Source organism: Manis pentadactyla, chromosome 14 (genome assembly GCF_030020395.1).
Source record: "Manis pentadactyla isolate mManPen7 chromosome 14, mManPen7.hap1, whole genome shotgun sequence".
In the NCBI taxonomy this organism is placed as follows: Eukaryota; Metazoa; Chordata; class Mammalia; order Pholidota; family Manidae; genus Manis; species Manis pentadactyla.
Window position 1 is genome coordinate 5831186 of NC_080032.1, and position 14828 is coordinate 5846013.

The 14828-nt window shown below is 43.1% G+C and overlaps 2 protein-coding genes and 1 gene segment (V, D, J or C); 1 reads left to right on the forward strand and 2 right to left on the reverse strand.

Annotated features, from left to right (window-relative positions):
- The window catches only part of LOC130680826 (immunoglobulin lambda variable 1-40-like), a 209277-nt gene that overhangs the window by 88101 nt on the left and 106348 nt on the right, over positions 1 to 14828 (reverse strand).
- LOC130680825 (immunoglobulin lambda-1 light chain-like) overlaps positions 1 to 14828 on the reverse strand; it is a 270410-nt gene that overhangs the window by 84689 nt on the left and 170893 nt on the right. The window lies entirely within an intron of this gene.
- Positions 13704 to 14828, forward strand: part of ZNF280B (zinc finger protein 280B) — a 93052-nt gene continuing 91927 nt past the window's right edge. The window contains exon 1 of one of the 2 annotated variants that reach the window (XM_057492323.1): positions 13704 to 14078. In XM_057492323.1, the coding sequence (XP_057348306.1) occupies positions 13770 to 14078 (309 nt within the window). In that variant the 5' untranslated portion in view covers positions 13704 to 13769. The remainder of the gene's footprint in view (positions 14079 to 14828) is intronic. The other variant, XM_057492322.1, reaches the window with a different exon arrangement.

Here is a 14828-nt window from a genome sequence, read left to right on the forward strand (position 1 = left end):
TCATAGATTACATGGTTTACAAAAGTGATACACTAAAAAAAAAAAAAGTGATGTACTAAAATATTTGGGATGGAAGATGAGAGTTGGGAGTTGGACTGACTCTACGAGACTGAACTTCTACAGTCGAGGGACTTCTACAGAGTGTCCAGGACCCCATTATTGCATATCCTCCTCCCTTACATGGTACCACTGACCAGGTCAGCGGCTAGTGAATTATAAAAGTAATGTGACTTTAAACTACAAGTGGCCAACTGATAATTCTCGGGACAAATCAGCACACAGATGTGCTTTATGTGGCTTCATCATGTTTTACAACTTTAAAAAATCGCTTTCTAACATTTTTAAATTAGGAAGACAACACAAAAATTGAAATTTTCAACACTAGGCACAGATTGGCAACCACCAGCATTACCCCCACGCAGAAATCACATAAAATGGAGTAGCGTCTAATCCCTTTGAACAGTGAATCTATTTCTAAATCCACCCACATACATTTATTCAACAAATATTCTTGAATGTCTGCTAGGTTCCAGGTTCTTGATAAATATCAGTGAAGGAAACAGACTAAAAGTCAATCTCTTTTTGGGGCTTAAATTCCAGCAAGGGAGGCAGCAATAAATAGAACAGATTAGTAACCACAAACTCTCTTAGAAGCTGGGGAGGTCCTGCAAAAAAACTTAGGAAATTGAGCAGGGCAGGGAGCCAGGATCCTAGATGGGGAACAGTGGCCATTTTAGGAAGGTGGTCAGGGTGGGCTCCAGTGAAGCAGCTCTGCCGCAAAGACCTGGAGGATATGGGAAAAGTGCCAAGAGGATGTGCGAATGAAGAATATTCCAGAATAAGGAACTGGTGGGAAGGTCCTGGTGCAAGAGGGCAGTGTGGCTGGAACAGACTGGCAAAGGGCAAAGCAGCAGGACCTCATGGGCTCCCAGGAGCGGTGGCACCACATACACGGTTGAGGCTGGCAGTCGCCATCAGGACTTCCTGCTGTGGAGACTTTGTCACTTCACTTCAGCTGCTTCCTACAGGAAATGCCCTGGGCTCCCTGAAAGCAAAGGCAGCCTTCCTGGAGTCCCCACACAAAATAAAGACCCTCAGTTTTATATTTTAATACCACCCTGGATTTCACTTGTTACATTTACAAAAACAGGCATTTAAAAAATTAATTTGTACATTTGTTAATTATTTATCCAGCTTTATGGAAATTTAGTTGACATATAACCTTGTGTACTTTTCAGGTGTACACCCCATGGACTTGATGAGAAAGGTATTTTTAGAGTTATATCAGGGTATGGCACTTTGGAAAATTTAAATTAGCAAACTGGATTTGTTTTGATTGCGTGACTTGGTTGCACTGGTAGGAATGGAAATACAAATATTTCTTGCCTGTTGTGGGGGTATGCTTGCAGCCTTCCCTTCTCCAGGAGTCTGTATGCCAAGGGCTGTAAACGCAGTGGGAGGGGATCCTGAGGTCCAGTCTGGAAAGTGCTGAGGGACGGGACAATGAGGGGCGGAGGGGTGGCCAGAGTAAAGAGCACTGACCTTTGGCCCCTGGAAACAGACTAAGAGACGAGTGGGTTGCTGCCTAGAACTCTTGGAATTAAACGTGGAGAACCACAGTCAGAACCCTGCTTGGGCACCTGGACTCCCATGGGAGCTACCAGGAAGAAAGAATTTTCCTCTGCCCTTTTGGGCTCTGGAAGTCCCTGTGACTGGTGATAAGGGTGTCCCTATACCTCCTCGTACATGGGAGCTTTATTTCCTGCTTTCTGGAGACAAAGGGGTTCAGAGTCGCTTTCTTGCACTGGATGTTTCTTAAGTGATATTTAATTCAAAATAATATGCCCAAGTGGCATGTTTGGGGAGGGGAGGGGACCTGCCTTTGATCCCCACAGAGCTGAATCTTCAAGTGCAGATTGCCTGACCAGCTTGGGACTGAAACCTGCCCCCCCTCCCTCGCTGTCTGTGGGGACAGGCAGAAGGCAGGTTTTTGTTCTCTATACCTGGAGTGGTCTGTAGAACTCCCCAACACCTACAAGACTGTCTTTTTCGGTTCCTTATCACACACTGAACTCTGTTGGAATAGCTGTGGACTGCCTTTCCCTGCCCCTGCTGACCTACAATGGCTGAAGACCCAGGTAAACTGGAGATAAGGTGGTGGAGCTCTGGACACAGAGAGAGGAAGGGGCACCCCTCCACCCTCCTCACTCAGGCACCCAACCAAGATGGCAGCCCTGGGCCAAGCCCTGAAGCCCTGCCCACATTCTTTTCCTTGCAGGGCTATTTGGGTGAAAGGTTTTTGACCATTGCTCTGGACAATGAAAATCCAATCAGGATAAACTCATTCAAAACATGATTGGAGCCCTGTTTGGATGTTATCAGCTGGACTATAATAGACTTTATTTTATGTATTTATTATTAAGGTATCACTGATAAACACTCTCATGGTTTCATATGAAAAACTGTGGTTACTACATTCACCCATATTATCAAGTCCCCCCCCACTCCCCATTGCAGTCACTGTCTATCAGTGTAGTAAGATGCCACAGAGTCACTACTTGTCTTTGTGCTACAGTCTTCCCCATGACCCCCGACACACCATGTGTACCAATCATAATACCCCTCAATTCCCTTCTCCCTCCCTGCCCACCCGCCCTCCCACACTCCTCCCCTTCAGTAACCCCTAGTCCCTTCTTGGGGTCTCTGAGTCTGCCACTTTTTGATCCTTCATTTTTGCTTTGTTGTTAAACTCCACATATGAGTGAAATCATTTGATACTTGTCTTTCTCTGCCTGGCTTATTTCACTTAGCATAATACCCTCTAGCTCCATCCATGTTGTTGCAAATGGTAGGATTTGTTTTCTTCTTATGGATGAATGATATTCCATTGTGTATATGTACCACATCTTCTTTATCCATTCATCTACTGATGGACACTTCCATTTCTTGGCTATTGTAAATAGTGCTGTGACAAACATAGGGGTGCCCATGTCTTTTTGAATCTGATAATTTGTATTTTTTGGGTAAATTCCAAGGAGTGGGATTCCTGGGTCAAATGGTATTTCTATTTCTAGTTTTTTGAGGAACCTCTGTACTGCTTTCTACAATGGTTGAACTAGCTTACATTCCCACCAGCAGTGTAGGAGGGTTCCCCTTTCTCCCCATCCTTGCTAGCATATGTTGTTCCCAGTCTTTTGGATATTGGCCATCCTTACTGGTATGAGGTGGTATCTCATTGTGGTTTTAATTTGCATTTCCCTGATGATTAGCTATATGGAGCATCTTTTCATGTGCCTGTTGGCCATCTGAATTTCTCCTTTGGAGAAGTGTCTGTTTATATCCTCTAACCATTTTTTAATCGGATTATTTGCTTTTTGGGTTTTGAGGTGTGTGAGTTCTTCATGTATTTTGGATGTTAACCCCTTGTTGGATATGTCATTTACAAATGCTGTATTTGTAAGGATGCCTTTTTGTTCTGCTGATGGTATCCTTTGCTGTACAGAAGTTTTTTAGCTCGATGTAGTCCCATGTGTTCATTTTTGCTTTTGTTTCCCTTGCCCGAGGAGATGCGTTCAGGAAAAAGTTGCTCATGTTTATAATAAAGGCCATATATGATAAACCCACAGCCAACATTATACTGAACAGCAAGAAGCTGAAAGCTTTTCCTCTGAGATCAGGAACAAGACAGGGATGCCCACTCTCCCCACTGTTATCCAACATAGTACGGGAGGTCCTAGCCATGGCAATTAGACAAAACAAAGAAATACAAGGAATCCAAATTGACAAAGAAGAACTTAAACTGTCACTATTTGCAGATGACATGATATTGTACATAAAAAACCCTAAAGACTCCACTCCAAAACTACTAGAACTGACATCGGAATACAGCAAAGTTGCAGGATACAAAATTAACACACAGAAATCTGTGGCTTTCCTATACACTAACAATGAACCAATAGAAAGAGAAATCAGGAAAACAACTCCATTCACAATTGCATCAAAAAGAATAAAATACCTAGGAATAAACCTAACCAAAGAAGTGAAAGACCTATACCCTGAAAACTACAAGTCACTCTTCAGAGAAATTAAAGAGGACACTAACAAATGGAAACTCATCCCATGCTCGTGGCTAGGAAGAATTAATATTGTCAAAATGGCCATCCTGCCCAAAGCAATATACAGATTTGATGCAATCCCTATCAAATTACAAGCAACATTCTTCAACAAACTGGAACAAATAGTTCAAAAATTCATATGGAAACACCAAAGACCCCGAATAGCCAAAGCAATCCTGAGAAAGAAGAATAAAGTAGGGGGGATCTCACTCCCCAACTTCAAGCTCTACTACAAAGCCATAGTAATCAAGACAATTTGGTACTGGCACAAGAGCAGAGCCACAGACCAATGGAACAGACTAGAGAATCCAGACATTAACCCAGACATATATGGTCAATTAATATTTGATAAAGGAGCCATGGACATACAATGGGGAAATGACAGTCTCTTCAACAGATGTTGCTGGCAAAACTGGACAGCTACATGTAGGAGAATGAAACTGGATCATTGTCTAACCCCATACACAAAAGTAAATTCAAAATGGATCAAAGACCTGAATGTTACGTCATGAAATCATAAAATTCTTAGAAAAAAACATAGGCAAAAACCTCTTAGACATAAACATGAGTGACCTCTTCTTGAACATATCTCCCTGGGCAAGGAAAACAACAGCAAAAATGAACAAGTGGGACTATATTAAGCTGAAAAGCTTCTGTACAGCAAAAGACACCATCAACAGAACAAAAAGGTACCTTACAGTATGGGAGAATATATTTGTAAAGACAGATCCGATAAAGGCTTGACGTCCAAAAAAATATAAAGAGCTCACCCACCTCAACAAACAAAAAACAAACAATCCAATTAAAAAATGGGCAGAGGAACTGAACAGACAGTTCTCCAAAAAGGAAATACAGATGGCCAACAGACACATGAAAAGATGCTCCACATAGCTAATTATCAGAGAAATGCAAATTAAAACCACAATGAGGTATCACCTCACACCAGTAAGGATGGCTGCCATCCAAAAGACAAACAACAAATGTTGGCGAGGTTGTAGAGAAAGGGGAACCCTCCTACACTGCTGGTGGGAATGTAAATTAGTTCACCACTGTGGAAAGCAGTATGGAGGTTCCTCAAAATGCTCAAAATAGACTTACCATTTGACCCAGGAATTCCACTCCTAGGAATTTACCATAAGAATGCAGCACTCAAGTTTGAAAAAGACAGATGCACCCCTATGTTTATCGCAGCACTATTTACAATAGCCAAGAATTGGAAGCAACCTAAATGTCCATCCGTAGATGAATGGATAAAGAAGATGTGGTTACATATACACAATGGAATATTACGCAGCCATAAGAAAAACAGATCCTACCATTTGCAACAACATGGATGGAGCTAGAGGGTGTTATGCTCAGTGAAATAAGCCAAGTGGAGAAAGACAAGTATCAAATGATTTCACTCATCTGTGGAGTATAAGAACAAAGCAAAAACTGAAGGAACAAAGCAGCATCAGACTCACAGAACCCAAGAATGGACTAACAGGTACCAAAGGGAAGGGGACCTGAAGGGGATGGGTGGGTAGGGAGGGATAAGGGGGGAAAGAAGAAAGGGGGTATTATGATTAGTATGCATAATGGGGGGGTGGGAGAAAGGGGAGGGCTGTACAGCACAGAGAAGACAAGTAGTGATTATATAACATTTTGCTATGCTGATGGACAGTGACTGTAAGGGGGTTTGTGTGGGGGACCTGGTATAGGGGAGAGCCTAGTAAACAATGTTCTTCATGCAATTGTAGATTAATGATAACAAAAAAAAAAGAAAGAAAAGGGGGATTACTCCCTGATAGGATTAAACTAACTGCAAATCACCGATTAATGCATGCTTTAAATATCCTTAATTTTGATCATTTAAAGGGTGTCAGATGATCATCTATGGAAGTACATTTTTCTGATAATATTCCTTTCTCTTAAAAAAAAACAACAGTTCCTCTGTGGTGATCTCCAATAAGTTCTTCACAATGGTATAAAGGGCATATCAAAGTGTGGGCAAAGGGTTTGTTTGTGTTTATACAGAGGATCAAAGCCTAATTTGGCTACCCAGAAAATGAACTAAGATATGATATGAAGAAGAACTTCCAACATCAACATTCTCTGGAAGGGTCATTCCAGAAGATGATCATCAAAAAACTTCAACAAAGATCCTGGTGCTGTTGCAGTTGTAGCTGCATTCATCCCACTGGTTCCTGGACTTGCCATTGGAATGAAGAAGGAGATATCTAAGCTGGCCTGTGCATACAGTAAAACAACAAATTTGACTGGATCTATACTGTCAGAACTCAACCAAGAATTAGGAGAAGTGCAAGTTGCAGTGCTCCAAAATCTTGCGACTACAGACTATCTACTGTTAAAAGAACATGTGGGATGTGAACAGTTCCCAGGAATGTGTTGTTTTAATTTGTCTGATTTTTCTCAAAATATTCAAATTCAGTTAGACAATATCCATTATATCATTGATAAGTTTTCACAAATGCCTAGGGTGCCTAACTGGTTTTCTTGGTTTCACTGGATATGGCTGGTAATTGTAGGTCTGCTTTGGTTATGTAGCTGTATTCCTATTATGTTAATGTGTGCACGCAATTTAATTAGTAATTTAAAACCTATACACGCTTATGTTACACTACAAGAAGATAGGTCAAAGAAATAATCAATCTTCCCATGTTTTCTTCCATCTGCTACTTCTATAGCTTCTGTTCTTCCTTCATAATTACAACCCCTAAGTAGAATTCGTGCCTCATATCGAAATTACCAAGTATCATAATTCTTCCAAGTGGTAAAGATACCTCAAGACAAATGCTGGGCATAGAAGCCACAGGGCATAAATCTGCAAAGAAGTAAAAAGCTAACCTTTTCAAACAATATTGCTTCTCTCTCACTTACCAACTTTACATCTCCCTGTATGGCCCCGGAAGATGACTGGTTAGCCAGAGACGGGTAAGATTCCTCAAGGGAGGAACAACCTAAGACAGGCACAGTCGCAGGGGGGCCATCAGGTGAGAAATTGGAGATCAACAGAGGTGAGGCTTAGAACCTCCCCCCTCCTGTTCTGAGAGAAATCTTCTGCATACGTGGATGTTTTATTGCCCTGGTCTAGCTTGGATTAACACATAGTCTACAGGCACACACCTGATCATCTACACATTTGCCCTCTTACAGCACTAAACTATGTTTTCTACCTTTATCTTGCATCTACCTACCACTTCAGCATTTTATTTAAAAAATAATAATAATAATAAGGGAGAAATGTGGGATTCACATATAAATCAAGTATAAAAATCAAACGAATAATCATAATTGACCTGATTGTTTATAGTTCATGATGTGTGATCAAAACCGAAAGTTTCTGTGATGACTGCCCTTGCACTGTTCACCATGTAAGAACTTATTCACTAAGTAAGAACTTGTTCACCATGTAAGAACTTGTTCGTTATGCTTCAGAAGATTGGAGACTGTTGAGAGTTAGGCTTGGGGTTAATTAATGATTGTGCATTGAGTCCCCTATACAGAATTTTATTGTTGTTAACAACCATTTGATCAATAAATATGAGAGATGCCCTCTCAAAAAAAAAAAAGTTGCTCATGTTTATACTCAAGAGATTTTTGCCTAAGTTTTTTTCTAAGAGTTTTATGGTCTCATGACTTACATTCAGGTCTTTGATCCATTTCGAATTTACTTTTGTGTATGGGGTTTGACAGTGATCCAGTTTCATTCTCTTATGTGTATAATAGACTTTAAAAGGGGTGGGATCTTCTGATCTAGCCTCACTCAGAAAGGCATTTGGAGCACAAGGTAAGAGTTCCACTGACCCTGAAAGTTGCCACTTCCCCTGAACTCTAGAGAAATTTCTCCAGGTGTGGAGAGGACGACACACCAGCTTTGCTCTCCCTTGCAGCCCAGAGTGCAAAGTAATCGACTGAATTATCTGGACACACAACTTCAGGAAGTGGTAAGCTAAGAAATTTGGTATCCTCCATTTTTTATTCTCTTAAACCATAGGTTGATAAACTTCTGTTAAGAGCTAGATAGTAAATATCTAGGCTTCAGGAGCCCTGTAACCTCTGTTGCAAGTGCTTGCCTCTGACATAGTGCGGTTGACCCTTGAACAAGGTGGGGATTAGGGAGCCCGCCCCCACAGCAGTCGAAAAATACTGCACATAACTTTTGATTCCCTCAAAACTTAATAGCCTACCGTTGACCAGAAGCCTTATGGATAACAGAAACAGTCGATTAGCACATATTTTGTATTTTTATGTACCATATACTGTATTCTTACAATAAAGTAAGCAAGGAAAAAAACAGTTTTTTTCAAATTGTCACAAATATCCAGAAACTTTTCCAAAATATTTATTGAAAAAAGTCCTGGTGTAAGTGGACCCACAGACTCTAAATCCGTGTTGCTCAAGGGTCCACTGTACTGTGAAAGCAGCTACTAACTATATAGCCTTAAACCACTCCTGTGTCGTGATAAAACTTTATTTGTGGACACTGAAATTTATTTTCACATATCAGAAAACATTTTCACATGTCACAGAATATTACTTTGGGTCCCTATCCAGCCAAATTAAAAGTTTTAAATATTAAATAAATTCTTTTAAAAAACAGGAAATGTAAAGATCATTCTTGGCTTGCTGGCTATGAAAACACAGGGGGCCGCCCAGTTGCCAATCCCTGTCTTAAGCCCTTTGCCAAAATGCAGCATCCCTTTAGTAAAATGTGAAATAAATTTAGTGGACTGCAAAGTTTATGAAAAGAGATAGAGTTTGTTGTTGAATCTAAGATGCCATCAACTGTAAAATACAACTGTATTTCTAATGTCACTATAAAATAAAAAGGATATATGCTACCAAAGTGTAACATGCTACTGAGATGCAGTCTGATTTCAGAAACGATAAAATGTGAACATTAGCATGTGCCTTAGCATCAGTGAAAAGTGTTAATGGTATGGAAGGTATCAGTATATATATTGTAAGGAGGGTATTATTTCACAAAATGAAATACTCTTTTGTTTCAATTACACACACACACACACACACATACACCCCTAAATACTGGATGAATTTCTCCCTTGCATGATAATATTAAGTCATTTGGGCTTGGGCTTTATTAAATGCTTGGAGTACCTGGAATTAGTGGATTCAGGTCTGTTGTACACATCCAGGATCATATTAATAACAGCTACTATTTCTTCATGTAACAAAGATGTAGCACTGAGGGTATGCCAGACATTGCTCTAGAAGCTAAGGATACAGCAGTAAATGAAACACAAATTCCTAGTCTCAGGTAGGTTACAGTCTAGTGGGTGGGGATAGAAAAGAAGCAACATATTTTATATATTGTGTGTTATACAGGTGACAGATGCTAAATCGAAAAATTGCTATTTGAGAGAGAATAGGGCATATGAGTTGAGGGAGGCTGTGATTTCTGGTGTTACGGTCAAGGAAGCCTTGGACTTGAAGGACTTGAAGCAGGGTGGGCACCGGTATGGGGCTATCTGAGGTAAAAAGCACCAAGGCGGGGGAAGACAAAGGTGTCCTGCGAAAGCACAGGGTCTGGTGCCTTCCAGACTCATGGTACTTGGGGTGGCTGCCGTGGTGGGTGAGGGGCACAGAAAACACAAGAACCAGTGGGCACAGATGGTGGGCCTAAGGCTCTTTCAGACATTTTATGTTCTTTGGCATTTCTTCTGAGATGGGCAGACGCTGGAAATATCTAAGAAAAGAGTGCATACCAGCTCTCCTACATATTGTAGCAGGAGCCCTGGGGCTACCATGGGGAGACCTAACAAAAGTTGTGTAAGGCTGGAAACTTCTGCAGTGATCCAGGGAGAGAACACCACAGTGCCTTCGATCAGGGAGGGGGCAGTGGAGGTAGAAACAGTGGTCAGGCTCTGGATCCTTCTGGAGGACGGAACAGGCAGGGTTTGCTATGTGATTGGCTCTGGGGTGTGGGGGAAAGACTGTCAAAGGATGTCTTCAAAGTTCGTGAACTGAGCAACTAGAACGGTTTACTGAGAAAGAACACTGCAAGCAGGGCGGATTTCAAGGGAACTCTCTGGAACTAAATTTTGTCCAGGTTGGTCAGAAAGCTTAGTCATCCCTGAGGGTGCACCTGGGAGTAGCAAGAGAGGCTCGTGAGACACGCTGGGTGCAAATAGGAAGGAGGTGGGCGCTCTGAGATGTTGAACCTGTGCCTCCTTAATTCCTGGGCCCTAATGCCTCACTTGCCTCACCCTAGTCATGGCCCTGCAAGAGGGTGTGCTGAGCAGTTTGCAATTGGGAGAGACCTGGGGCAAATCTGGAATTATCATGTCACTTAAATGGTTTGAGCCTGTTTCCTCACAAGTAGAATAAGGATGTTCATCGTTGTCTCAGTGTTTCAAGGGAGGGTTAAAAAAAGACAATGATTTTGTCTTTTGAAATAAACACTATGACATGTGTGAAATAAATACTGATGACATGTGTTTGCATTTAGGTGGCAATTTACAAGAAAGCACTAGAAGCCGAAAGGGCCACTTGCAGCTAAAAGCAATTGTAAAATGGCAGCCCTCTTGTCATGTGAGGAAAAGCAAAGACCGCTGGAGAAGAATGGTGGGGGTCGGGGGGAAGCCGGACATGGGAATCATGGGAATGGGGTCGACCAGGGTGCAGAGCTAATCTTTGTAGGAGTGCAGCTTGTAAATGAAGAGGCTGAGAGTCTCTTCAGAGTTATTTCAAATTCAAAACCACTCATTGCAAGCATTATGAACAGAGTGACCCCGGAATCACAGTAAAAAAACAGAGAGGTCACTTGACTCAAGACGGTACGGCCCGCGAGGCACGTGACCCGAACGTCCAACGCGGCGTCCACCTTGCCAGTCTCTTCATCAGAATGCAGAGTGAGAGCTGGTCTTGTTACTTTTCAGTCTTCACCTAAATCTGATTCGAAAAACAAGCTCGCCACAAGCCATGCCTCACGACTGCTCAGATTCGCACTCTCCGTGTCCTCAGTGTCGAGGAGGAGCTGTACTTCCTGTAGGAGGCGTGGACCAAGGCCCGAGCGATGCCGAGTGACTCAACACTTGATGCAGTGCAGACACCGCCAACCACTCTTTCAAAGCGATTGAAACAATTGACATTTCCACCAGCAGTACTGACAACTCCACTGCTACAGATCCGGCACTCGGCCCTAGTGGGCCTTCTCTTTAATACAATTCTCTGCAAGTTGTAAAAGTGCCACGTTGTAGTTTTCATCTGCATTTTCCTGTTGAGTCATTATCTTGAGACAATTTTTTTTGCATGCGGTTATTTGCCACTTGAATATCATCCTCTTTTTAAAAAAGCCTATTCAGGTCTTTTCCCCCAACGTTTTTTTTTTTTAACTATCCTGTCTGTCAACTGAGAAAGGGATGAAGGAACTACTGAGGCACTGAAAATATCCTGTATCTTGACCTGGTTGGTACTTTAATGGTGAACATATTCCATCAAGGTTGATGGTTCCTGCTGCATCCTATTTGAGAAATTATTGTCTACCAAGCACATAGACATTCCTCCTATTCTAGAACCATTACTGTTTAGCCTTTCACATTTAGGTCTATGGTCCACCTCAGATTTATTTTTTTTGTTTATGTTGTGATAAATCAAGGTATTTAATTTTTCATATGCATATTCAAATCAACCAACACCATTTACTGAAAACCACTCTTCATGCTGTATTGCCGTTGACTCGTTGTGTAAGCCAGGTAGGTGACTATGTATTTCTGGACTCCATTCCATTCCATTTGCCCAGTTCTTTATCCTTGTGGTAATGCCACACTGTCTTGAATATTGTAGCTCTGCCTAAGTTTATGTGATGGTTAATGTTATGTATCAATTTGGTCTAAGGGATGCCCAGATAGCTAGTAAAACATTACTTCTGCTGTGTCTGTGAAAGTATTTTGGGAAGAGATTAGTATTTGAATCATCAGCCTGACTGAACAAGCTAAACCCTTAGCAACTTGGGAGTGCGTCATACAATGAGACACCTAAGAGAACAAAAGTGAGGGGAAATTTTTCCCTGTCTTCTTGAGATGGGACATGCAATTCTCCTGCCCTTGGACATCAGTGTTTCTGGTTCCTGGGTCTTTAGACTCAGACTGAACTACACTGCTGGCTTTCCAGGTTCTTCAGCTTGCAGACAGTGTATTGTGGAATTTCTCAGCCTCCGTAATCGCATAAATCTCATATCTCTCTATATCCTATTGGTTCTGCCTCTGGAGAGCCCTGACCAAATACAGGTATCCGGGAATTTTCCAGCTTTGGTGTTCAAAGGTGTCTTGGCTGTTCCAGGGACTTTGTTGAATTGAAGTGGTTATAATGGACATTGTTCTAGAACACGGTAGTTTTCATCTGCATTTCCCTTATAAGTCATGATCTTCAATATTTTTTTCAATGTAAAATGTTCTATATGGTGTACATTGTACAGGACATTGCACATTGTACAAAATGATAATGTTCTGTACATTGTATAATGAGAACTTTGTCTTGTTCTTAAACTCAAGTGCAATAGTTCATCATTAATTGTAGTGTTAGCTGTAGGGCTTTTTATAGCTATCCACTGATTGCAGGGTAGTTGAGCTACAAATCAACAATAGTTAATTGAGGAAAAAAAGCCCTAAAGCTTGGAAATCAAGCAATATTATTCTAAACAGGGCTGGGACTAGGGTGAGGGAAGCCAGGAGCCTAAAATGCAGAAGTACCATCCCTGCACTTCGAACCCCTTCAATGTTGTACTTTAGGCTCACACTAGTCCTGTTTCTGGTTATGAATAACTCAGAGCTCCTATGAGAAATCGATATAGAAAAGGAAACTATTTGGAACTGAGTGATATTAAAAAGACAAAATTTATACGATGGAGTAAATCAGTTCTTAGAAGATATTCATATTTAAACTGCATATATTTGAAAAGAAGAAATGTTGGGGTGGGTGAAATGGATGAAAGGGGTCAAAAGGTACAAACTTCCAGTTATGAAATAAAAAAGTCCTAGAGATGTAATGTACAGCATGGTGACTATAGTTAATAATACTGTATTGCATATTTGAAGGTTGCTAAGAAAGTAAATCTTAAAAATCCTCAGCATAAGAAAAATATTTTGTAACTGTGTGGTGATGTTAGTTACTGTGGTGATCATTTGACATTATAGACAAATATTGAGTCATTATGTTGCACACCTGAAACTAATATAATATTGTATGTCATTTGCATCTGTATAAGGGGAAGAAGATGAAACTTTATTAATGGACACGAAATTTGCATTTAATTTTCAGATACTACAAAATATCTTATTGAATTATATATGTTATTCAATTATATATATTTTTCAGATGCCACAAATCATAATACTCTCTGAGTGTTTTCTCCCCAGACACTAAAACATAAAGTTCATTCTTAGCTCGCTGCTAACTGGTACAGAAACAGGTGACAGGCTGGACTGGATGCCCACCCAGCAGCGTGGCCAAGCTCCTCAAGCAGCAGGCAGCTCGTTCTATTATGGAAAAGGAACCCCAGGTGAAGATTACCAGAGCTGGACTCCAGGTGGGCAAACATATCCCCTAGTAATTGGGAGTCAGCCCTGGACGCAGAATCCAGGCTGGCTGTGAAACCTTGACCGCCCAACACGCTTCCAGGGAGCCAAAGTCATGGCGGCGGGCCCCTGCCCTTTTCAGCCTGACTCAGCGCCCAGCGGTTGCCACCAGGGGGCGTCAGGGCGCGCGCATGCGCCCGATCCGGCCTCCCGGCCAATCAGATGGCAGCGCTCGGAGCCGCGCCGACCTTGCGCCCTCACCTGGCAGCCAATCACAGGTGGCAGCGGGCGCGCGTGCGGGGGAGCCGGCGGAGTCTGCGGCGCCCGGGGCGCGGAGGAGGCGTCGTCCCCTCGGGCCTCGCCGGGGGGGCGTCTCGGGCCCGATGAGCTGCAGGCAACTACGGGACGGCGGCGGACCGGGACGGTAAGAACGGGGGCGTGGCGAGGCTCGAACGTGTGCCCCGAGGGGAGAAGGGAGGGCTTCCGCGGCTGCTGCCCTGCGGGTCCCGACGCCGTGCCAGGCGTGGACAGCCTCTGCGGCCTCACCCGCTCTGCGGCTCTAGAAAGGGAGTGTCGCGCGGGCGGTCCCCGGCCGGCCCTAAGAGCCTCCCACGCGCCCTCCCTTCCCTGATGTCCGCGGGCGCCTCTAGAATCGGCTTCCGCTCCCTAACCCCAGCGGGGCGCTCCCCATCCCGCAGGGCCCGGCCGCGCCGAGGCCTCCCGGGGGAGGGGACCGGCCTGTCTCCCGAGGCCCTCCGCTGCCTCGCAGCCCGCACCACCCGCGGTGGTCCCCTGGGGAGCTTCAGGGGGTTAAACGTCTGTAACCGGTTTTGTAACTCAGGCCCCGCCCTCATTCAGGACGTAGGTACGTCCGGACCCTCGAAAGCGTTGAAGGCACTTTAAAATTCATTTTTCGGTCCCTCCCTCCTGCCGCGGTGCCTTGTGTATTTTTCTTGTTCACTGTCTCTCTGGACTCAGAGCCAGGCCCGAGGGTGATTTCGAGGCATTTGATTCGGGCAGTTCCCAGATGGAGTGTTTCTTTAATGATGAAGGCTAGATGGATGGAACAAGTGGCAGGGAAAGGAATTCAGTTCTTTTTCCGATTGTGAGAGGCTTGATAAATGCTTGATCCGCATGGCAGTCAGGTTCCTGTAACACGTACATACCTCCAGTC